General features: G+C 44.7%; 1 protein-coding gene across 2 annotated transcripts; it reads left to right on the plus strand.

Moving 5' to 3' along the window:
- Positions 1-1,811: 1,811 nt before the first annotated feature.
- LOC129862318 (ammonium transporter Rh type C 1-like) lies at positions 1,812-24,912 on the plus strand. 2 transcript variants are annotated; one of them, XM_055933829.1, is made up of 11 exons: positions 1,812-2,034; positions 17,607-17,799; positions 19,813-19,963; positions 21,269-21,416; positions 21,509-21,675; positions 21,826-21,963; positions 22,163-22,299; positions 22,561-22,685; positions 23,010-23,083; positions 23,499-23,566; positions 24,281-24,912. In XM_055933829.1, exons 1-11 carry the CDS (start codon positions 1,812-1,814, stop codon positions 24,318-24,320), a joined length of 1,464 nt encoding a protein of 487 aa, XP_055789804.1. In that variant the 3' UTR covers positions 24,321-24,912. The 2 variants fall into 2 exon arrangements, 1 of the variants encoding a protein (XP_055789804.1); XR_008760754.1 differs by lacking the exon at positions 24,281-24,912 and having other exon boundaries at positions 23,010-23,158.
- The last annotated feature ends 677 nt before the right edge of the window (positions 24,913-25,589 follow it).

Genomic DNA, 25,589 nt, shown 5'->3' on the forward strand with positions numbered 1-25,589 from the left:
CAGCCTAAAACCTGGTTGCCTTTGCCAGGAGACTGACACTTGGCCGCAAGTGGCTCTTCCAGCAAGACAATAACCCCAAGCACAAATCAAAATCCACAGCAACAACAAAAAAATTGTACCACAAAATCAGCATTTTGCAATGGACATCTCAGTCTCCGTGATTTTAATTGAAGAGAGCAGTCCATAAACGCAGATGAAAGATAACAAGGATCTGGAAAGATTCTTTATGGAAGAATGGTTTTAAGATCCCTCACAATGTGTTCTTCAATCTCATAAAATATTTTAGAAAAAGGCTCAGTGTCATTATCCTCTCTGGGGGAGGGTGCTGGAGCATTTAAAACAGGAGTGCCAATAATTTTGACCACAATTTATTTGTATTACTTGTTAAACAAAATCTCTTTCTCTGAGCAAATGTATTAGTATAGTAGCGATCCTCGCTATATGAGCCACATTACAATTCCCACCAAGTGGGTTATCCCTATTGGCGCGATGCGTAGGGTGTTTGCCTTTCGCCTCGCTGGTCGCTACAGCATATTTGGCATACAATATAGCTGGCGGGTGTGAGGCGGGTGTGATGGCGGGTGTGAGGCCACCGGACTGAGTAGTCGATTAATGGGGACGTGCCTTCCCATTCGGAGGAGGCAGTGTAGCGATCCTCGCTGTATGAACCACATTACAATTCCCACCAAGTGGGTTATCCCTATTGGCGCGATGCGTAGGGTGTTTGCCTTTCGCCTCGCTGGTCGCTACAGCATATTTGGCATACAATATAGCTCAGCATTTGTATTATATATTTTATACAGTCTGTTTTGCTCATCTTTATCAAGGTTGCCAGTCATTTTGCACCTGACTGTATACAATGTGAGACTCAAGTATTTGACAGGCTTTTATGTGTAGTGGAATCTTACAGCTTGCTCAAGTTTCTCCTATTTAAGTTTCTTCCAACACTTCATCAGTTTGTAAGGCGCAGGAGGTTGGTGACCCCTTAATTGGGAAGGACACGCTCGTGGTAATGGCTGGAGTGGAATAATTGGAATGGTATGAAATACATAAACACATGTTTTATGCTATTGTAAAAACTTATTAATATAATAATATTATGGTCAGGGAGTTCAGGATTATTTGATGTGTATGTAGGACATATGTGTATGGTGTGCAGACCTGCAGAAGTGCAGGCTAGGCTCCTGCCTGACTGCCCCGGTGTCATTGCCCCCACTTTGTTCTAATGACAGCAAACAAATTCTAATGACAGCAACAAATATTACCTGTTCACCCAGGGGCAAGGGGGAATTGTGATGTGTGCAGTGGGCCCTATGTTATTTAATGTAATTCTATTTTATTCTATTCTACATCATCTTCAATTGCTTTTCCTTATACTGTATGACAAACTGACAAAACTGTGTAGAATCACTGATGTGAAAGAACTGTGTAGTTGAGAGTCATTATGTATATTATGGCCTATGGTGAGAGTATTGTCATAGCAACAGTATTAAAATCTGTCCAATCTTTTCCTTACTGACTATGTAGGAGAGGAGACTAGAACAGGACTCTTAGTATGTATACATTTTATGCAGTCTATTGTGATGACTTGAAAATAATCTACAAGATCACGTGAGAAAAAGTTAATTCAATGCTACTTCGGGAGGGCAGGAGGTGACTCAGAAGATTCCAAGCGAAGCAGACACACCCCCGCCAACACCCTACGGGGCCACCTAGAACTTCTGTCATCGCTTACACTCTACTGTATATAATATCTGCCGTCTTTCTCCATTAGGCACCAAAGGCAACTGGACCATTGTCACGATAACACAATGGGTTGTATACAAAGCTTCAGGCAATGCTGTGACCGGCCGAAAAATACCAATGTCCGAATTAGTCTTCCAGCAGTGTGTTTCATATGGCAAATTGCCATGATCATCTTATTCGGCATTTTTATCCGTTATAACGAGGAATCGGATGCACATTGGATAGAGCATAAAACTTCTAATAACATATCCAGTAACATTGAGAACGACTTCTATTTCAGATATCCAAGTAAGTGACCCAAAATGACCTGCTCTTTTGCTTTTCAATTTTGCTTTATGTTTTCTTTTTATATTGGTTTATTATTTTGATTTTATTTCACCAACCAAACATTTCTGAAATAAAATAATTCTATATATTCTCAACAAAACTTTGCCAATTTGGTTGTTTTATTTAGAAACGTAGGCTATTAGGGTAGTCCTTTTCCACAAATTATCACTTTTTATTGTCACATTAAGAAAATTATTGAACACATAAGCTTATGAGAGCTGATGCTTCGCAATTCCATATGCTTATTTGTACTTGCAAGGCAATGACCAGAACTTGAACATTATAGTTGAACATTGCATAAAATTATTAAATAAAACTTTTGTTCAGCAATAACATGTCATGTAATAGTTGTGAAAAATATAGATTATAATAGGTCTATTACCCAGAGGTAGAATTTTTTGGCATTTTCCAGGAATGTCACACTAACTTTCAATGATCTGCCACATATACACACAGGTGTACAATATATTTCCAGTGGGCTTGTCCCTCCTTCCTAAAGTTCATTATCTCCCGCACCCTCTCACAACAGGTGCATCTGCAGACTCCAGGATGCTTATATCATATGAAATGGCTAGAATTACAAGATTAATAATGAACATCAAGGCGGTGCGTGTGTGTGTTACATGTGTGTGTTGTCTGTGCATGGGTGTATGTGTGTTTTTTAGCTTCAGTTCAATTCGTTGTATAGAATCTTATTTCACCTGTTATAGAATTATGAGGGTGTGGTTGAATTTAGCTCAGTACAGGTGTGGGTGTCAGTCCTAACGCAGGACCATCTCTTATAGGGTGTTGGATGTCAGGTGATAAATGATTTTGCTGTCACAGTCTGTTGTATAGAGACCAATCAAGCATGAGATCGAGGAGTAGGTCATTTGATCTCTGAAGTCAGTATGGGAACAATCTGAACAAGGCAGGGAATTTTCTTCAAGGGCCATATTGTTTGTCTGGTACAAATAGATGCTGTATTTGTTAACCTGATATTATATAAGAGTGGGTAACATGTAGGATTTTAATTTGATCACCCTGTTGCAGGGGAACTTTCCTGAAATGCAGGACATTTAAAACTTGCAGTGTATTTAAGAATTTTTTTTTTTAATGTTACATACACCAGATAGGTGCAGTGAAATGGTTGTTGACAGGGTTAGCCATAGTAGTACAGCGCCCCTGGAGCAAATTAGGGTTAAATGCCTTGCTCAAGTACACATCAATTTTTCTCCTTGTCGTCTCATGTATTTGAGCCAGCAACCTTTTGGTTACTGCGCTAACTGCTAGGCTACATTTCTACTTGTAATTTTGACTTGATTTTCCTTTACAAAAAATGTATCAAACCCTACAAAAAGGTCAATTTGATTATAATCCACATAATTCACATTTTCTGTTGCTGCAGGATTATTTTCCTGCTGTAGCAAACTACCTCAAATGAAGATCCTACATCTGTGGTAGTATATTAGACTGTTGTGTACACTTTTTATTTGAGTAACTAATGTTTCACAGTGCGAATGCGACCTGTAGTTCTCTGGAATGCACCAGACAGTTATGGCTGCTCATCTTGAAAATGATACTGGCTTGTTAATGCTAGTATTTATTCATACTGGTGTGTCCTGTGGATGTAGCCAAGAGTAATTTCTGTTGGCCATATGATTATTTTCGGGCGGCATGTATCCTAGTGGTTAGAGCGTTGGGCCAGTAACCGAAAGGTTGCCAGATCGAATCCCTGAGCTGACAATGTAAAAATCTGTTGTTCTGCCCCTGAACAAGTCAGTTAACCCACTGTTCCAAGGCCATCATTGTAAATAATAATGTGTTCTTAACTGACTTGCCTAGTTAAATAAAGGTTAAATAAAAATAAATACATTCACTTGGATGATGACTGAATTTCGAAGTCAGTGAAGGGGGTGCATGCTCAGTCCCCTCCTGTACTCTCTGTTCACTCATGACTGCATGGCCAGGCACGACTCCAACACCATCATTAAATTTGCCGATGACACAACAGACAACGATGAGACAGCCTAAAGGGAGGACAACAACCTCTCCCTCAACGTGATCAAGACAAAGGAGATGATTTGATTGTGAACTACAGGAAAAAGAGGACAGAGCACGTTCCCATTCTCATCGACGGGGCTGCAGTTGCGCAAGTTGAGAGCTTCAAGTTCCTTGGTGTCCACATCACCAACAAACTATCATGGTCCAAACACCAAGACAGTCGTGAAGGGGGCACGACAAAACCTATTCCCCCTCAGGAGACTGAAAAGATTTGTCATGGGTCCTCAGACCCTCAAAAGGTTCTACAGCTGCACCATCGAGAGCATCCTGACTGGTTGCATCACTGCCTGGTATGGCAACTGCTCGGCCTCCGACACTACAGAGGGTAGTGCGAACGGCCCAGTACATCAGTGGGGCCAAGCTTTCTGCCATCCAGGACCTCTATACCAGGCGGTGTCAGAGGAAAGCCCTAAAAATTGTCAAAGACTCCAGCTACCCTAGTCATAGACTGTTCTCTCTGCTCTATTTGCACTGCCCCCCTCACCCCCTCTTTATACCACTGCTACTCTCTGTTGTCATCTATGCATAGTCACTTTAATAACTATACCTACATGTACATACTTCCTCAAATAACCGGTGCCCCCGCACATTGACTCTATATCTGTACCCCCTGTATAGTCTCGCTATTGTTATTTCACTGCTGCTCTTTAATTGCTTGTTACTTTTATCTCTTATTCTTATCTGTATTTTTTAAAACTGCATTGTTGGTTAGGGGCTCGTAAGTAAGCATTTCACTGTAAGGTCTACACCTGTTGTAGTCGGCGCATGTGACTAATATAATTTGATTTGATTTTAATTTGTTTAATTGTAACAAATGTCAAATTGAGTATTTGCGTCTACCAAGTTCACAGTAATGTTTTGGATCCCTTTGTACCTGTACATTATTTATACATACTGTATATGTTTATGTATGACCTCCGTACATCACCTTCTATGTTTTAGTCTGTATATTGTGTCTATGCCCTTGAGAATGCTCATGTTTTCCTTTTGAACATTGTAGAACTGCAATGTGAGTATCCCAAGAAGCTTAATCTTGAGTTTCGGTATGGTACGTTCTAGTTGAGCCCTCGATGATTTTGCATGGGGGATGTACACATTGTAAATATGGGGCTTCCAGTATGGACAGAAACCAAAACTTCCATGTAAACAGCTTTCTACTCGTACTATGGGTATCTATGAGGTTATTTGTGTATACTGTATCTACACAGTTAGTAAAACTGAGATGTCCTTGAACCATGTTTGCATCATTTTCACTCTTGACCTTTCCATTATCCCCCATGTCACCCTCACTCTCTCAAACGCCATGTTGTGAAACAGTTTTTTTTGAAATACCGGACAATCACAATGATTTTTCTTAATAATAACAGCATTAGAAATATATACAGTACCAGTCAAAGGTTTGGACACATCAACTCATTCAAGTGTTTTTCTTTATTTTTACTATTTTCTACATTGTAGAATAATAGTTTAGACATCAAAACTATGAAATAAGACATGTAGTAACCAAAAAAGTGTTAAACAAATCAAAATATATTTGATATTTGAGTAGCCACCCTTTGCCTTGATGACAGCTTTGCACACTCTTGGCATTCTCTCAACCAGCTTCATGAGGTAGTCACCTGGAATGCATTTCAATTAACAGGAGTGCTTTGTTAAAAGTTTATTTGTGGAATTTCTTTCCTTCTTAATGCGTTTGAGCCAATCAGTTGTGTTGTGACAAGGTAGGGGTGGTATACAGAAGATAGCCTTATTTGGTAAAATACCAAGTCCATATTATGGCAAGAATAGCCCAAATGACCAAAGAGAAACGACAGTCCATCATTACTTTAAGACATGAAGGTCAGTCAATGCTGAAAAGTTCAAGAACTTCAAGTGCAGTCGCAAAAAAACATCAAGCACCATGGTGAAACTGGCTCTCATGAGGACCGCCACAGGAAAGGAAGACCCAGAGTTACCTCTGCTGCAGAGAATAAGTTCATTAGAGTTAACTCCACCTCAGATTGCAGCCCAAATAAATGCTTCACAGATTTCAAGTTACAGACACATGTCAACATCAACTATTCAGATGAGACTGCGTGAATCAGTCCTTCATGGTTGCATTGCTGAAAAGAAACCACTACTAAAGGACACCAATAAGAAGAAACGTACTTGGGCCAAGAAACACGAGTAATGGACATTAGACAGGTGGAAATCTGTCCTTTTGTCTGATGAGTCCAAACCGCTGTATCTTTGTGATACGCAGTGTAGGTAAATGGATTCTCTCTGTATGTGTGGTTCACACCGTGAAGCATGGAGGAGGAGGTGTGATGGTGTGGGGGTGCTTTGCTGGTGACACTGTCTGTGATTTATTTAGAATTCAAGGCACACTTAACCAGCATGACTACCACAGCATTCTGCAGCGAAACGCCATCCCATCCGGTTTGCGCTTAGTGGGACTATCATTTGTTTTCAACAGGACAATGACCCAACACACCTCCAGCCTGTGTAAGGGCTATTTGACCAAGAAGGAGAGTGATGGAGTGCTGCATCAGATGACCTGGCAGCCACAAATCACCCAAACTCAACCCAATTGAGATGGTTAAGGATGAGTTGGACCGCAGAGTTAATGAAAAGCAGCCAACAAGTACTTAGCATATGTGGGAACTCCTGATTTGTTTAACAGTTTTTTGGTTACTACATGATTGCATATGTGTTATTTCATAGTATTTCATTATTCTACAATGTAGTAGGTGTGTCCAAACTTTTTACTGGTACTGTATATAGACCAAAGTATCAGCTATCACACCATGTAAAGGAACAACCTCCTAATTATTTTTTTTTCTCCATAAAATACTCCTACTGTAACTGGATTTATGTCAACTGTAACGGTCGTCATAGTCGTTCTCCTCCTCAGACGAGGAGGAGCATAGATCGGACCAACACGCAGAGTGGGTAGTGCTCACGATAATTTATTAAATCGAAACTGAACACTAACATGAAACAAAATAACAAAATGAAACAACTGACAACAGTTCCGTGTGGCATGAATACAAACACGGAAACAAACACCCACAACACACACGTGAAACCCAGGCTGCCTAAGTATGATTCTCAATCAGGGACAACGATTGACAGCTGCCTCTGATTGAGAATCATACACGGCCGAACACAAACATCCCAACATAGAAAATCACACATAGACAAACCCACCCAACTCACGCCCTGACCAACTAAATAAATACAAGACAAAAGAAAACAGGTCAGGAACGTGACATAACCCCCCCCCCCCTTAAGGTGCGAACTCCGGGCGCACCAGCATAAACTCTAGGGGAGGGTCTGGGTGGGCGTCTGTCCACGGTGGCGGCTCTGGCGCTGGTCGTGGTCCCCACCCCACCATAGTCAAACCCCGCTTCCGTGGCCTCTTTCCAATGGCCACCCTCCATATAAACCCCATTGGATTAAGGGGCAGCTCCGGACTGAGGGGCAGCTCCGGACTGAGGGGAAGCCCCGGACTGAGGGGCAGCCCCGGACTGAGGGGCAGCCCCGGACTGAGGGGCAGCACTGGACTGAGGACTGAGGGGCAGCACCGGACTGAGGGGCGGATCCTGGCTGGCTGGCTCTGGCGGATCCTGGCTGGCTGGCTCTGGCGGATCCTGGCTGGCTGGCTCTGGCGGATCCTGGCTGGCTGGCTCTGGCGGATCCTGGCTGGCTGGCTCTGGAGATCCTGGCTGGCTGGCTCTAGCGGATCCTGGCTGGCTGGCTCTGGCAGATCCTGGCTGGCTGGCTCTAGCGGATCCTGGTTGGCTGGCTCTGGCGGATCCTGGCAGGCTGACTCTGGCGGATCCTGTCTGGCTGGCTCTGGCAGCTCCTGGCTGGCTGGCTCTTGCAGCTCCTGGCTGGCTGGCGGCCTTGGCGTATCCTGGCTGGCTGGCTCTGGCTGGTCCTGGCTGGACGGCCCTGGCTGGTCCTGGCTGGACGGCTCTGACGGATCCTGTCTGGCGGAAGGCTCTGGCGGATCCTGTCTGGCGGAAGGCTCTGGCTGCTCCTGTCTGGCGGAACTCTAGTGGCTCCTGTCTGGCGGAAGGCTCTAGCGGCTCCTGTCTGGTGGAAGGCTCTGAAGGCTCAGGACAGACGGGCGGCTTTGAAGGCTCAGTACAGACGGGCGGCTTTGAAGGCTCAGTACAGACGGGCGGCTTTGAAGACTCAGTACAGACGGGCAGCTCTGACGGCTCGGGACAGACGGACAGCGCTGGGCAGGCAGGCAGCTCAGACAGCGCTGGGCAGGCAGGCAGCTCAGACAGCGCTGGGCAGGCAGGCAGCTCAGACAGCGCTGGGCAGGCAGGCAGCTCAGACAGCCTTGGGCAGGCAGACAGTTCAGACAGCGCTGGGCAATCAGACAGTTCAGACAGCGCTGGGCAGGCAGACAGTTCAGACAGCGCTGGGCAGGCAGGCAGCTCAGACAGCGCTGGGCAGGCATGCAGCTCAGACACTGGCTGCGCTGGAGAGGAGGAAGGCTCCGAGAGCGCTGGACAGGTGGGAGCAACTGGAGAGAGAAGACGGAGAGACAGCCTGGTGCGGGGGGCTGCCACCGGAGGACTGTTACGTGGAGGTGGCACCGGAAAAACTGGACCGTGAAGGAGGGCACGCGCTCTTGAGCACCGAGCCTGCCCAACCTTACCAAGTTGAATGGTCCCCATAGCCCTGCCAGTGCGGCGAGGTGGAAAAAACCCGCACTGGGCTATGCTGGCAAACCGGGACACCATTTGTAAGGCTGGTGCCATGTACGCCGGCCCGAGGAGATGCACTGGAGGCCAGATGCGTTGGGCCGGCTTCATGACACCCGGCTCGATGCCCAACCTAGCCCGACCAGTGCGGCAAGGTGGAATAGCCCGCACTGGACTAAGCACGCGTACTAGGGACACCGTGCGCTTTACCGCATAACATGGTGTCTGACCAGTACGACGCCCTCTCACTCCACGGTAAGCACGGGGAGTTGGCTCAGGTATCCTACCCGGCTTTGCCACACTCCGCGTGTGCCCCCCCCCCCCCCCCCCCAAGAAATTTTTGGGTCTGACTCTCGGGCTCCCAACCGCGTCGCCGTGCTGCCTCCTCATACCAGCGCCTCTCTGCCTTCGCTGCCTCCAACTCCGCCTTGGGATGGCGATATTCCCCTGGCTGAGCCCAGGGTCCCTTGCCGTCCAGGATCTCCTCCCAACTCCATGAGTCCTGTGTCTTCGGTCTCTGCTGCTGCTGCTGTCTGTCCCCACTCTGCGTGATCGTTTCTTGGTGGGTGTTTCTGTAACGGTCGTCATAGTCGTTCTCCTCCTCAGACGAGGAGGAGCATGGATCGGACCAACACTCAGAGTGGGTAGTGCTCATGATAATTTATTAAATCGAAACTAAACACTAACATGAAACAAAATAACAAAATGAAACAACCGACAACAGTCCCGTGTGGCATGAATACAAACACGGAAACAAACACCCACAACACACACGTGAAACCCAGGCTGCCTGATGGAGTGCTGCATCAGATGACCTGGCAGCCACAAATCACCCAAACTCAACCCAATTGAGATGGTTAAGGATGAGTTGGACCGCAGAGTTAATGAAAAGCAGCCAACAAGTACTTAGCATATGTGGGAACTCCTGATTTGTTTAACAGTTTTTTGGTTACTACATGATTGCATATGTGTTATTTCATAGTATTTCATTATTCTACAATGTAGTAGGTGTGTCCAAACTTTTTACTGGTACTGTATATAGACCAAAGTATCAGCTATCACACCATGTAAAGGAACAACCTCCTAATTATTTTTTTTTCTCCATAAAATACTCCTACTGTAACTGGATTTATGTCAACTGTAACGGTCGTCATAGTCGTTCTCCTCCTCAGACGAGGAGGAGCATAGATCGGACCAACACGCAGAGTGGGTAGTGCTCACGATAATTTATTAAATCGAAACTGAACACTAACATGAAACAAAATAACAAAATGAAACAACTGACAACAGTTCCGTGTGGCATGAATACAAACACGGAAACAAACACCCACAACACACACGTGAAACCCAGGCTGCCTAAGTATGATTCTCAATCAGGGACAACGATTGACAGCTGCCTCTGATTGAGAATCATACACGGCCGAACACAAACATCCCAACATAGAAAATCACACATAGACAAACCCACCCAACTCACGCCCTGACCAACTAAATAAATACAAGACAAAAGAAAACAGGTCAGGAACGTGACATAACCCCCCCCCCTTAAGGTGCGAACTCCGGGCGCACCAGCATAAACTCTAGGGGAGGGTCTGGGTGGGCGTCTGTCCACGGTGGCGGCTCTGGCGCTGGTCGTGGTCCCCACCCCACCATAGTCAAACCCCGCTTCCGTGGCCTCTTTCCAATGGCCACCCTCCATATAAACCCCATTGGATTAAGGGGCAGCTCCGGACTGAGGGGCAGCTCCGGACTGAGGGGAAGCCCCGGACTGAGGGGCAGCCCCGGACTGAGGGGCAGCCCCGGACTGAGGGGCAGCACTGGACTGAGGACTGAGGGGCAGCACCGGACTGAGGGGCGGATCCTGGCTGGCTGGCTCTGGCGGATCCTGGCTGGCTGGCTCTGGCGGATCCTGGCTGGCTGGCTCTGGCGGATCCTGGCTGGCTGGCTCTGGCGGATCCTGGCTGGCTGGCTCTGGAGATCCTGGCTGGCTGGCTCTAGCGGATCCTGGCTGGCTGGCTCTGGCAGATCCTGGCTGGCTGGCTCTAGCGGATCCTGGTTGGCTGGCTCTGGCGGATCCTGGCAGGCTGACTCTGGCGGATCCTGTCTGGCTGGCTCTGGCAGCTCCTGGCTGGCTGGCTCTTGCAGCTCCTGGCTGGCTGGCGGCCTTGGCGTATCCTGGCTGGCTGGCTCTGGCTGGTCCTGGCTGGACGGCCCTGGCTGGTCCTGGCTGGACGGCTCTGACGGATCCTGTCTGGCGGAAGGCTCTGGCGGATCCTGTCTGGCGGAAGGCTCTGGCTGCTCCTGTCTGGCGGAACTCTAGTGGCTCCTGTCTGGCGGAAGGCTCTAGCGGCTCCTGTCTGGTGGAAGGCTCTGAAGGCTCAGGACAGACGGGCGGCTTTGAAGGCTCAGTACAGACGGGCGGCTTTGAAGGCTCAGTACAGACGGGCGGCTTTGAAGACTCAGTACAGACGGGCAGCTCTGACGGCTCGGGACAGACGGACAGCGCTGGGCAGGCAGGCAGCTCAGACAGCGCTGGGCAGGCAGGCAGCTCAGACAGCGCTGGGCAGGCAGGCAGCTCAGACAGCGCTGGGCAGGCAGGCAGCTCAGACAGCCTTGGGCAGGCAGACAGTTCAGACAGCGCTGGGCAATCAGACAGTTCAGACAGCGCTGGGCAGGCAGACAGTTCAGACAGCGCTGGGCAGGCAGGCAGCTCAGACAGCGCTGGGCAGGCATGCAGCTCAGACACTGGCTGCGCTGGAGAGGAGGAAGGCTCCGAGAGCGCTGGACAGGTGGGAGCAACTGGAGAGAGAAGACGGAGAGACAGCCTGGTGCGGGGGGCTGCCACCGGAGGACTGTTACGTGGAGGTGGCACCGGAAAAACTGGACCGTGAAGGAGGGCACGCGCTCTTGAGCACCGAGCCTGCCCAACCTTACCAAGTTGAATGGTCCCCATAGCCCTGCCAGTGCGGCGAGGTGGAAAAAACCCGCACTGGGCTATGCTGGCAAACCGGGACACCATTTGTAAGGCTGGTGCCATGTACGCCGGCCCGAGGAGATGCACTGGAGGCCAGATGCGTTGGGCCGGCTTCATGACACCCGGCTCGATGCCCAACCTAGCCCGACCAGTGCGGCAAGGTGGAATAGCCCGCACTGGACTAAGCACGCGTACTAGGGACACCGTGCGCTTTACCGCATAACATGGTGTCTGACCAGTACGACGCCCTCTCACTCCACGGTAAGCACGGGGAGTTGGCTCAGGTATCCTACCCGGCTTTGCCACACTCCGCGTGTGCCCCCCCCCCCCCCCCCCAAGAAATTTTTGGGTCTGACTCTCGGGCTCCCAACCGCGTCGCCGTGCTGCCTCCTCATACCAGCGCCTCTCTGCCTTCGCTGCCTCCAACTCCGCCTTGGGATGGCGATATTCCCCTGGCTGAGCCCAGGGTCCCTTGCCGTCCAGGATCTCCTCCCAACTCCATGAGTCCTGTGTCTTCGGTCTCTGCTGCTGCTGCTGTCTGTCCCCACTCTGCGTGATCGTTTCTTGGTGGGTGTTTCTGTAACGGTCGTCATAGTCGTTCTCCTCCTCAGACGAGGAGGAGCATGGATCGGACCAACACTCAGAGTGGGTAGTGCTCATGATAATTTATTAAATCGAAACTAAACACTAACATGAAACAAAATAACAAAATGAAACAACCGACAACAGTCCCGTGTGGCATGAATACAAACACGGAAACAAACACCCACAACACACACGTGAAACCCAGGCTGCCTGATGGAGTGCTGCATCAGATGACCTGGCAGCCACAAATCACCCAAACTCAACCCAATTGAGATGGTTAAGGATGAGTTGGACCGCAGAGTTAATGAAAAGCAGCCAACAAGTACTTAGCATATGTGGGAACTCCTGATTTGTTTAACAGTTTTTTGGTTACTACATGATTGCATATGTGTTATTTCATAGTATTTCATTATTCTACAATGTAGTAGGTGTGTCCAAACTTTTTACTGGTACTGTATATAGACCAAAGTATCAGCTATCACACCATGTAAAGGAACAACCTCCTAATTATTTTTTTTTCTCCATAAAATACTCCTACTGTAACTGGATTTATGTCAACTGTAACGGTCGTCATAGTCGTTCTCCTCCTCAGACGAGGAGGAGCATAGATCGGACCAACACGCAGAGTGGGTAGTGCTCACGATAATTTATTAAATCGAAACTAAACACTAACATGAAACAAAATAACAAAATGAAACAACCGACAACAGTCCCGTGTGGCATGAATACAAACACGGAAACAAACACCCACAACACACACGTGAAACCCAGGCTGCCTAAGTATGATTCTCAATCAGGGACAACGATTGACAGCTGCCTCTGATTGAGAATCATACCCGGCCGAACACAAACATCCCAACATAGAAAATCACACATAGACAAACCCACCCAACTCACGCCCTGACCAACTAAATAAATACAAGACAAAAGAAAACAGGTCAGGAACGTGACATCAACTCCATCAGAGGAATTTCGTTTTTACATTTATTGTTCAACAAGTGTTTAAAGGCCTTGATTGTTTCATTCTAACATTAGATTATTCAAATATGAAATACAAATCTCCAAACATATTTTTGTTTTGTTTTACTTTGGCATGTTTTTCTAGATTCAGAACGTAAAACAAGATGTATTAAGGAAATATGATCCTTTATGCCTAGTACAGCAAATACTTCAATAGTGTAAACATATATTGGTTAACATGGTTAACATATTTTTCTGAATATTACCAAAACAAATTGATGTTAAGGGGGTTAGCAATCTGTGACAAAGCTGACAAGCCACTGATGGAGTTGACAATAGATACAGTTGAAGTTGGAAGATTACATACAGCTTAGCCAAATACAAATATATTTCAAAATTCCTGACATTTAATCCTAGTAAGTTAGGATCACCACTTTACTTTAAGAATGTGAAATGTCAGAATAATAGTAGAGAGAATGATTTATTTCAGCTTTTATTTTTTTCACATTCCCAGTGGCTCAGCTTTTCTCACATTCCCAGTGGGTCAGAAGTTTAGATACACTCAATTAGTATTTGGTAGCATTGCCTTTAAATTGTTTAACTTGGGTCAAACGTTTCGGGTGGCCTTCTACAAGCTTCCCACAATAAGTTGGGTGAATTTTATCCCATTCCTCCTGACAGAGCAGGTGTAACTGAGTCAGGTTTGTAGGCCTCCTTGCTCGCACACACTTTTTCAGTGCTGCCCACAAATTTTCTATGGGATTGATGTCAGGGCATTGTGATGGCCACTCCAATACCTTGACTTTGTTGTCCTTAAGCCATTTTGCCACAACTTTGGAAGTATGCTTAGGGTCATTGTCCATTTGGAAGACCCATTTGCGACCAAGCTTTAACTTCCTGACTGATGTCTTGAGATGTTGCTTCAATATATCCACATAATTTTCCTTCCTCATGATGCAATTTATATTGTGAAGTGCACCAGTCCCTCCTGCAGCAAAGCACCCCCACAACATGATGCTGCCATCCCCGTGCTTCCCGGTTGGGATGATGTTCTTTGGCTTGCAAGCCTCCCCCTTTTTACTCCAAACATAACGATGGTCATTATGGCCAAACAGTTCTATTTTTGTTTCATCAGACCAGAGGACATTTCTCAAAAAATTGCGATCTTTGTCCCCATGTGCAGTTGCAAACCGTAGTCTGGCTTTTTTTATGGCGGTTTTGGAGCAGTTACTTCTTCCTTGCTGAGTGGCCTTTCAGGTTATGTCGATATAGGACTTGTTTCACTGTGGATATAGATACTTTTGTACCTGTTTCCTCCAGCATCTTCACAAGGTCCTTTGCTGTTGTTCTGGGATTGATTTGCAGTTTTCGCAACAAATAATCTCTAGGAGACAGAACGCGTCTCCTTCCTGAGCAGTATGACGACTGCTTGGTCCCATGGTGTTTACACTTGCGTACTATTGTTTGTACAGATGAACGTGGTACCTTCAGGCGTTTGGAAATTGCTTCCAAGGAAAACCAGACTTGTGGAGGTCCACAATTTTTTTCCTGAGGTCTTGGCTGATTTCTTTTGATTTTCCCATGATGTCAAGCAAAGAGGCACTTCGTTTGAAGGTAGGCCTTGAAATACATCCACAGGTACACCTCCAATTGACTCAATTATGTCAATTAGCCTATCAGAATTGACTTTTCTATTAGCCTAGCTTCTAAAGCCATGACATAATTTTCTGGATTTTTCCAAGCTTTTCAAAGGCACAGTCAACTTAATGTATGTAAACTTCAGACCAACTGGAATTGTGATACAGTGAATTATAAGTGAAATAATGTATTTGTAAACAATTGTTGGAAAAATGACTTGTGTCATGCACAAAGTAGATGTCCTAACCGACTTGCCAAAGGTATAGTGTGTTAACAAGAAATTTGTGGATTGGTTGAAAAACGAGTTTTAATGACTCCAACATAAGTGTATGTAAACTTCTAACTTCAACTGTACTCAAAACAGAAATATTCTTGTCTCTAAAAATAAATGTTAATTACACATATTTGTAAAACATGGACATTTGTTTATTTAACTTTCCCCAAGAAAAAATAACTATTCTACTGGATCTTTCAGCACTTTGACAGAGTGTATTGTTTTATAAAGTTGACAAATTGCATATTTTTCTTCTTTATTCAAGTGGTATACTACATAGCAATTTTGTTTTCCTCAGTTGCTTTATGACTGTAAAACCTAATTAAAATGAACATGTTTGAACCAAAAAATGTATTCTATTTTACTATATAAGGGAGATGGAGTTGACAGGTTACAGTTGTGACCATGGTGATTGCAATAATGTTTGTTTAAATCTCTCAGAAGTAGAGAACTTTTCAGACCATGAGTGGTCTTGTTGCACTATATTTAATCAGCAGGTGAAGAAGGGAAATCATATGAGAGTGTAAATTTACTCATCAGACATTTTACTACATAGTTTCCACAGAGGATGGATAGCCTACATATAAACTCAGCATAAAAAGAAACGTCATCTCACTGTCAACTGCGTTTATTTTCAGCAAACATAACATGTGTAAAAAGGTGTATGAACATAGCAAGATTCAACAACTGAGACATAAACAAACACCACAGAAATGGAATAATGTGTCTCTGAACAAAGGGGGGGTCAAAATCAAAAGTAACAGTCAGTATCTGGTGAAGCCACCAGCTGCATTAAGTACTGCAGTGCATCTCCTCCTCATGGACTGCACCAGATTTGCCAGTCCTTGCTGTGAGATGTTACCCCACTCTTCCACCAAGGCACCTGCAAGTTCCCGGACATTTCTACGGGGAATAGCCCTAGCCCTCACCCTCCGATTCAACAGGTCCCAGAAGTGCTTATTGGGATTGAGATCCGGGTTCTTCGCTGGCCATGGCAGAACACTGACATTCCTGTCTTGCAGGAAATCACGCGCATAACGAGCAGTATGGCTGGTGGCATTGTCATGCTGGAGGGTCATGTCAGGATGTGCCTGCAGGAAGGGTACCAAATGAGGGAGGAGGATGTCTTCTCTGTAATGCACAATGTTGAGATTGCCTGCAATGACAACAACCTCTGTCCGATGATGCTGTGACACACCGCCCCAGACCATGTTGGACCCTCCACCTACGATCAATCCCGCTTCAGAGTACAGGCCTCGGTGTAACGCTAATTCCTTCAACGATAAACGCGAATCCGACCATCACCCCTGGAGAGACAAAACCGCGACTCGTCAGTGAAGAAGACTTTTTGCCAGTCCTGTCTGGTCCATCGACAGTGGGTTTGTGCCCATAGGCGACATTGTTGCTGGTGATGTCTGGTGAGGACCTGCCTTACAACAGGCCTACAAGCCCTCAGTCCAGCCTCGATCAGCCTATTGCAGACAGTCTGAGCACTGATGGAGTGATTGTGCATTCCTGGTGTAACTCAGGCAGTTGTTGTTGCCATCTTGTACCTGTCCCACAGGTGTGATGTTCAGATGTACCGATCCTGTGCAGGTGTTGTTACACGTGGTCGGCCACTGCAAGGACAATCAGCTGTCCATCCTGTAACACTGTCATAGGCATCTCACAGTAGTGACATTGCAATTTATTGCCCTGGCCACATCTGCAGTCCTAATGCCACATTCACACAGATGAGCAGGGACCCAAGGCATCTTCCTTTTGGTGTTTTTCAGAGTCAGTAGGAAGGCCTCTTTAGTGTCCTAAGTTTTCATAACTGTGACCTTCATTTTTTTTTAACTATGTCAGTTTGCCAGGCATGTCAGTTTATAACAAATTCTTATTTTCAATGATATCTTAGGAACAGTGCCTTGTTCAGGGTCAGAATGACAGATTTTTACCTTGTCAGCTCAGGGATTCGATAGTCCAACACTAACCACTAGGCTACCTGCCACCCTTGTTGCCTATCGTCTGTAAGCTGTTAGTGTCTTAATGACCGTTCCACAGGTGCATGTTCAATAATTGTTTATGGTTCATTGAACAAGCATAGGAAACAGTGTTTAAATCTTTTACAATGAAGATCTGTGAAGTTATTTGGATTTTTACGAATTATCTTTGAAAGACAGGGTCCTGAAAAAGGGACGTTTCTTTTTTTGCTGAGTTTAGTTTCCATGTCTAATTCATTCTCTTTGTAGAACTAGGATTAATATGTAACTGATTACAATTGACCCTCTCTTTTCCCTAAGTGTTGATCTGCACCTTATACCCTTCCCTACCTCTCCCCCACCCACTAAGCCTCGCCCTCTTTTCCCCCCAGGTTTCCAGGATGTCCATGTGATGATCTTTGTGGGCTTCGGTTTCCTCATGACCTTCCTGAAGCGCTACAGCTTCGGTGCCGTTGGCTTCAACTTCCTCATCGCCGGCTTCGGCCTTCAGTGGGCACTTCTGATGCAGGGATGGTTCCACTCTCTGGACCCAATGGACGGCAAGATCAAGATCGGCGTGGAGAGGTTAGAGTCCATCGGTTTTGGTCTAACAGCGTTAAACTTGTATCTTTGGATCTTCTGTCTTTTGTGACTAATGAGATTAGTGAATGCTGGTGTCATATTTGATAGGTGAAAGTGATGTCACCACAGTGGTCACCTGGAAAGACGAAAGTGAATATTGTATGGATTTATATAAAAAAGCACTTCTAACATAAACAAACTCAACCCATCCAACAAAGCCCTTCTGGCTGACCATTCACTGACTATAATTGGACAGATACTTTACATATTATGTATAACCTTATGAATGAGTCCTATGTGAATGAGTCAGTCATGCAAAACATATGCCTACATCATTCAAATCAATCTATAGAATAACATGTGTGGATGGAAATGAATCCTGTATGCGTGCATGGTGGGAGTGCCAGAGAGAACCTATCGTGATGCCAGAGAAGTGGAGGAACCGGTCTGTATTTGAAAATCCCTTATGTATCACCTGTTACTGTTGATCCTCCTGGCTTGTGAGATATACTGTCTGTGGACACAATAATGTGAGGGAAAACAAAAACACAGTACTACATGTAATCACGCATATATGATACTGTTGAAGTATTGTATCAACAGATAATACTCTATGTGTGGGTGCATGTCTGTGTGACGTCTGTGCGTATAAGCAAACGTGTGTGTGTGTGTGTGTGTGTGTGTGTGTGTGTGTGTGTGTGTGTGTGTGTGTGTGTGTGTGTGTGTGTGTGTGTGTGTGTGTGTGTGTGTTTAGGGGGGTTATGTGAGATCATAGAAATACTGTGCGTAGAGGGGGTGCAGCTCTGTGTGTGGTTTAATTTGTAACAAACTACTGAAGGATACAAATCGACCAAGTCAATATAATGTATCATAATGTTGGACTGGCAATTTAATAACAAGGTTCTTAAATTATTATTAAACTATTGGCCTTTGAGGATGAAGTCATTGTCATTATTTTCTGTGACCACTTTAAAGGGACAATGATATGGTCATGCTACACTTTTAAAACATAGACTCACCAATATCCTGTTATTATTTGGGATACTTTAGTATTCTGTTTTTGAGTTGATGCATATAAACATCATATCCCGTTTACAATAACCATGAAAAGCTTGTATCCCGGTTATGAGAAACCCGGATAAGATGCCTGGGATATGCTGATCTTAGACGGGATACTGTGGAATGTCAACACTTTATTCCCTTTACTGTTGTTTTTCGTGGTCTGCGCAAGCTCAGTTTAGCATGTCATGGTTGTTGTGTTATGATGTTTTCATCTGATTGTCAAACCAATCACATAAAAAAGTATGCTATACCTGCACAGTTCCATCCACCATAATAATTCTATAATAATGTATTTTGCTGATACTCCTTACTGGACCATATAGCCAACCGGTTAAGGCTACTTTCACCTCAAATTTATATATGTTTCTGCTTATAATTTCCGACATTTGGTAGGCCATATTATAATTTCTGGCATTTGGTAGGCCATTTGTTTAACTATAGTTAGATACATGCAGCTTCTCTTCTATCATAACTTGTTGCCCCAGAAGACTAAATAAAATGTTCACGAGAATAATTTCATACATCGACAGAATGAATGCATTATTAATCAAGATAATTAACACTGGTAATGTATATTTGTTGTATAATTTCACTGCAAGAAATGCATAATTCTGCAGGAGTTAATATTATATTATTTTACATGTGAGAGGTTATAGGCCCACAGTCAGTGTCCACATTTAAGTTACTATTCCATTTAACCCATATGAACTTCAATTAGGAATATTATGTTTATTTCTGGAGACAGGGATGCTCGTGAGCAGGATATCAAAGGTGCATGTAAACAGTTTATCCCAAATAAGCCGTTAAGCGGGATATGAGCTACTTTCCGGAACACTGTGCACATGTAAATGTAGTCAGTGACCAAATTACCAAATACAGCACAAACATATCTGGAACCAGGCTGACACTGACCCAGTAAACATTCTAATCTTACACTGGTTCTGTCCTTCTCAGCATGATCAATGCAGACTTCTGTGTAGCCAGCTGCCTGATAGCGTACGGGGCGGTGCTAGGCAAGGTGAGCCCAGTCCAGTTGATGGTGATGACGCTGTTTGGAGTCACTCTGTATGCTGTGGAGGAGTATATCATCCTCAGCCTCATACATGTAAGTCTTTAGTAAATAATAAAGGCTTTAATATTAAGTCCTGAATAAAACCTGCATACATGGTTCTCAAGAATGGCACACAGTGATGCTGTGTCATGGTATGTGCTTGTTTGATTGATTGAATGCATTTACCTTTACAATAAAACTTAATGGAATAGATGCAGATATCTATACTGAACAAAACTATAAATGCAACATGCAACAATTTCAAAGATTTTACTGAGTTACAGTTCATAAAAGGAAATCCATTAAATGAAATATATTATTTAGGCCCTAATCTATGGATTTCACATGACTGTGAATACAGATATGCATTTGTTGGTGATAACTTTTTTATTAAAGTAGGGGCGTGGATCAGAAAACCAGTCAGTATCTGGTGTGACTACCATTTTGCATCATACAGCGTGATGTATCTCCTTTGCAAAGAGTTCATCAGGCTATTGATTGTGGCCTGTGGAATGTTGTCCCACTCCTCTTTTAATGGCTGTGCGAAGTTGCTGGATATTGGCGGGAACTGGAACACACTGTCATACACGTCGATCCAGAGCATCCCAAACATGCTCAATGGGTGACATGTCTGGTGAGTATGCAGGCCATGGAAGAACTGGGACCTTTAAAGCTTCCAGGAATTGTGTACAGATCTGTGTATTATCATGCTAAAACATGAGGCGATTGCGGCGGATGAATGGCATGACAATGGGCCCCAGGATCTCGTCACGGTGTCTCTGTGCATTCAAATTGCCATCAATAAAATGCAATTGTGTTCGTTGTCCATAGCTTATGCCTGCCCATACCATAACCCCACCGTCACCATGGGGAACTCAGTTCACAACCCTGACATCAGCAAACCGCCTTCCAACATGGTGCCATACACGTGGTCTGCGGTTGTGAGGTCGGTTGGACGTACTGCAAAATTCTCTAAAACAATGCTGGAGGCTGCTTATGGTAGAGAAATTTATATTCAATTGTATTCAATATTCTGGCAACAGCACTGGTGGACATTCCTGCAGTCATGCTGACTAAAGGAATGCTACACCTGTGTAATGATCATGCTGTTGAATCAACTTTTAGATATGCCACACCTGTAAGGTAGATGGATTATCTTGGCAAAGAACAAATGCTCACTAACAGGGATGCAAACAAATTTGTGGACAAAAATTGAGAGAAATAAGCTTTTTGTGCACATTAAAATTTTCTAGGACCAACATTTTCTGGGACCAACACTTTACATGTTGCATTTATATTTTTGTTCAGAGTACATACGAATAAGGTGGCTGGTTTACTGGATATCATTCTACGTTATAGGCCAGGGATGCTGGTGGCTCGATGGTGATCCACACATTCGGGGCTTATTATGGTCTGTCCATCTCGTGGATGCTGTACCGGCCCAACCTGGACCAGAGCAAGCATCGGATTGGCTCTGTCTATCATTCAGACGTCTTTGCCATGATCGGTGAGGCTGAGCTATAATGGTTGACACTTTTCACATTTACCATACTCGTATTGGTGAAACTGTATCAAAATTGATCCATTCCTGCCCCATAGGAACCCTGTTCCTGTGGATGTTCTGGCCTAGTTTTAACTCGGCCATCTCAGACCACGGGGATGGGCAGCATCGAGCAGCCATCAACACCTACCTGTCCCTGGCCGCCACTGTCCTCACGGCCATAGCCATCTCCAGTCTCTCCCAGAAGACCGGCAAGCTGGACATGGTAATGTAATGGACCCACATGGTGTGTCAGATAAGTCCCAGATCTGTTTGTGCTGTCCTGCCAACTCCTATGATCATACCTACTAACTTTTTATCATGTACTGCATCTCCACTCAAGCTATTGGCCAACTCTTTTGTTTCTGTGTTCCAGGTTCACATCCAGAACGCCACACTGGCCGGGGGCGTTGCCGTGGGAACGGCAGCGGAGTTCATGCTAATGCCTTATGGGTCTCTGATTGTAGGGTTCTGCTGTGGCATCATCTCCACCCTGGGTTACATTTATATCACGGTAACGTAGAATATGGAGTCACATCAGTTTATTCATGAGTTGTCTGTCTGCAACATTTCACTAAATGTGCTTACTGAATGCAGTGAAGGAGTATAGTGGCTATTCGCTAGTATAATTGGGACTAGTTAGTGGCTTATGACTAGGCTACTCCTATTTGATTAGTGGTCATGTAGCTAGCTATGTGTCTTTGTCCCCTCAGCCATTCATGGAGAAATATCTGAAGATCCACGACACGTGTGGCATCCACAACCTCCACGCCATGCCTGGAGTCATAGGGGGCATCGTGGGCGCCATCACTGCTGCAGCCGCCAGTGAAGGCGTCTATGGCAAGGAGGGGTGAGTTCACAGGTTACAACTGTATGCCCAACGAATGGCCTGTTATTATTTCAGTCTGCCCCAGTTTTAGGCCTAATTGGCAGCTTTAAGGTGATGAACTCATCTGATGTAATTATTATGCACATGCAGTAGTGGCACAGAAGATGGGCAACAAGAATACTGCGACAATGAAAAGAATGTCTGCTCAGTTGTTGCCGCTTCTGAATGTGATATTTTCCTTAGACTTACTGATATAGAGTAACAATGTTGTTTTTTAAATAGGTTGAGAAACACGTTTGACTTTAAGGGGAAATGGAAAGATATGATGCCGACCCAGCAGGGAGGACACCAGGCAGCAGGGCTCTGTGTTGCCCTCTGCTTTGGAATCGGAGGAGGAATCATTGTTGGTGAGAGTGGTGTCCCGATTAGGTTGTGTGTGTGTGTGTGCATATATGTGTGTGTGTGTGTGTGTGTGTGTGTGTGTGTGTGTGTGTGTGTGTGTGTGTGTGTGTGTGTGTGTGTGTGTGTGTGTGTGTGTGTGTGTGTGTGTGTGTGTGTGTGTGTGTGTGTGTGTGTGTGTGTGTTTTCATGAGAACATGTTACAAGATAGCTGCTAAGTTACTGTGGTATTGTAGTATTGTTTGGCTGGGGTGGTGTATCTGAATAATTTCTACATGTACTCAGTCGTGTACTCAATGTTGGTGAGATGAGGATGTTGTGTTTGTCCCCAGGCTGTATCCTGAGGTTACCGATCTGGGGGGATGCTCCTGATAACAGATGCTTTGATGATGAGATCTACTGGGAGGTGAGATACTGAACTAAACCATTAGTCTAAATAGCACGAAGACCGTGAAGCCATGTTGGAGCTATCTTTCTGAAGGTGATTTCTTAGTCTTTCAATAATATTGTACACCTTTTATTTTAACTGATTTATGTCATTGTTAAAGGAAAGTGTATGTTTTAGTCACCCCTGTCACCTAAAAAACAGTGATTCCCTCACACTGTCACGTCCTACATGGAATGGCCAATACCAGTATTTAGCTATGAACTTGTCTCCAGTCCAATAAGGGTTGCTTATTGTTATATCTAAATAGTCTTTGGTTTGAAGAGGCTGAGGCAGGAAATGGCAGTGGAAACTATGTTTACCTCTTCTTTTAAATTATATTGGAAGTTCAAAAAAAAAAATGTTATATGATGATGATGATGATTTCTGCCCCCAGTTACCTGAGGATGAAGAGAACAATCCACCTACCGTGGAGTACAGTAACCACATGCGGAACAAGGCCGTGTAAGTAGCAGATTTGTGCAACAGTGTGATTATGGAGGTTGGATTGTAAGGTTTTTGTTTCTTACACCTCATGGTACAGTATGAGAACTGCTTTGGTTCTCAGAAGATGTGTTATGTCAAGTATCATCAAGATGGCAGCAGTCCACTGCTATATACAGCGTATAACCTCCGATAGTGCAAACAATCTATGTTTGGGCCCACACAATACTGTGAATATTGCCTCAAATAAGTGGAGACAGCATGGCACCATCGCCTCCTTTGAAATGCTGTGGGTGTGTCCAGTGGCCTACCCAGATAGGGGTGTTCCATAGCTCTGCACGGGTGCTTTCTGAAAGTGACCTCTCTGAAAGTGACCTTGAAGTTACACAGTAGCTGTTGGGCTTGGCCTGAAAATGACAATGATACTGCTTTTAGAATAAGGGATTTTTTTCTATTTAGGAGGTATCTGCCTATTTGATGTAAAACAATATAGAAAATAACAGGAAACAACTTTTTATTCCATTTCAGTGAAGCAATTTTAAAAATAGAAAGAGTGTACTGGGAATGTATGAATAAACTGTTTGGCTGAGGCCTTGACATGATGAAACCACGTTGGAGAAGATGTGCAGCCTATATATTTACTTGAATTCGATGGTTGATGTTTAAATATGTGTTTAGGGGCTGTATCAGTTTCACACAAAGTTTGTAACCTTAATGTAACCTTGTCATTTACAGAACAGAATCTAATGTATCTTTGGAACGGAGACAGAACTGACGCTAGAGCCTGATGTCATCTCCCCCTACACTTTCAACTAATGGTCCTATCCTACACTGACTCCTGCTGGACAGAAAACAGGCCTCTCCTCTTCACCACTCTTTATGCTGTTCTGTTCATGGAATTTATAGAAACACTGATACTTGTTATCTTTAATGAAATCACATTGGAAAATAATAAAATAGCTAGATAAAAATGATGGTGGCATGTTTTATCACCAGTCAGGCATATGTCAAATCACAAGCAGACCCTTAATCATTCCTATTAACTGTAAAATAGGCTATTGTATGTGACTGTACACAATGTCTTTATACAGCCCACACCTCCGGTGATGCTGGTACTCGAATAATTATTGCAGTTATCAGAATTTTTGGAGATTCTGTCCTTTTTGACAGGTATACCGTATGCCATGTTTTGTTTGTTTGTTTATGTTTTTTTTAGGTCCTGTTGCCTGGGTGTTTCATAGGGGGGGCCAAGGGGGGACCAAGAACAGTTCATGGGTGGCAATGGGAAATCAGCAAATTGGCTTAAACTATGATGTATTGAATAACTAATTCAAATGGTAATTTTTTGTCTGCCCTAATCTATTTAAATAAAACAATAATTCACAAAAAAACTTTACTTGTCTTTTTCTACTAGCACTGACTTTGCTGATAATTACTTTATAATTATATATATTTTTAAACCTAAACCTTCCAACTCTGCACTTCATTCAACTGACAGCTTGGATCCACTATCCACGATGGGTGTGATGAAACAACGGAAGCCCCATTCATTTTCAACGGAGGGAAAAAAAGTGATCAGATGAACCGCTGGGCAATGCGAGCATGCATGGGCAAGGGAGCGTGAACAGGGTGGGATTTAAGTCGGGGAAAGTTTAACTTTATGCAAATACTTTGCGATATCGAGGCGCGATTGACCAATCAATCAATCAATCAATTTTATTTTATATAGCCCTTCGTACATCAGATAATATCTCGAAGTGCTGTACAGAAACCCAGCCTAAAACCCCAAACAGCTAGAATGCAGGTGTAGAAGCACGGTGGCTAGGAAAAACTCCCTAGAAAGGCCAAAACCTAGGAAGAAACCTAGAGAGGAACCAGGCTATGAGGGGTGGCCAGCTCAGTATAGTTTCCAGCCACTACTGGATTGGCTGTTGATTCTAGCACTACCTAGCACGTTTGCTAGCACCCAAATGAGGGCGAAGCTAGCATGGCTATTTGAATTATCATTGTGTTATGGATCACGGCCATGAGAGAGAAATCGCAC

The sequence above is a fragment of the Salvelinus fontinalis genome, chromosome 9 (assembly GCF_029448725.1).
Source record: "Salvelinus fontinalis isolate EN_2023a chromosome 9, ASM2944872v1, whole genome shotgun sequence".
Classification (NCBI taxonomy): Eukaryota; Metazoa; Chordata; class Actinopteri; order Salmoniformes; family Salmonidae; genus Salvelinus; species Salvelinus fontinalis.

Coding starts and splice junctions, on each gene's coding strand:
- LOC129862318 (XM_055933829.1), top strand. CDS start 1,812: ATGGGTTGTATACAAAGCTTCAGGCAATGCTGTGACCGGCCGAAAAAT. Junction 21,964..22,162: donor TGGGTTACATTTATATCACG/GTAACGTAGAAT, acceptor TTGTCCCCTCAG/CCATTCATGGAGAAATATCT. Junction 23,084..23,498: donor ATGATGAGATCTACTGGGAG/GTGAGATACTGA, acceptor TTCTGCCCCCAG/TTACCTGAGGATGAAGAGAA.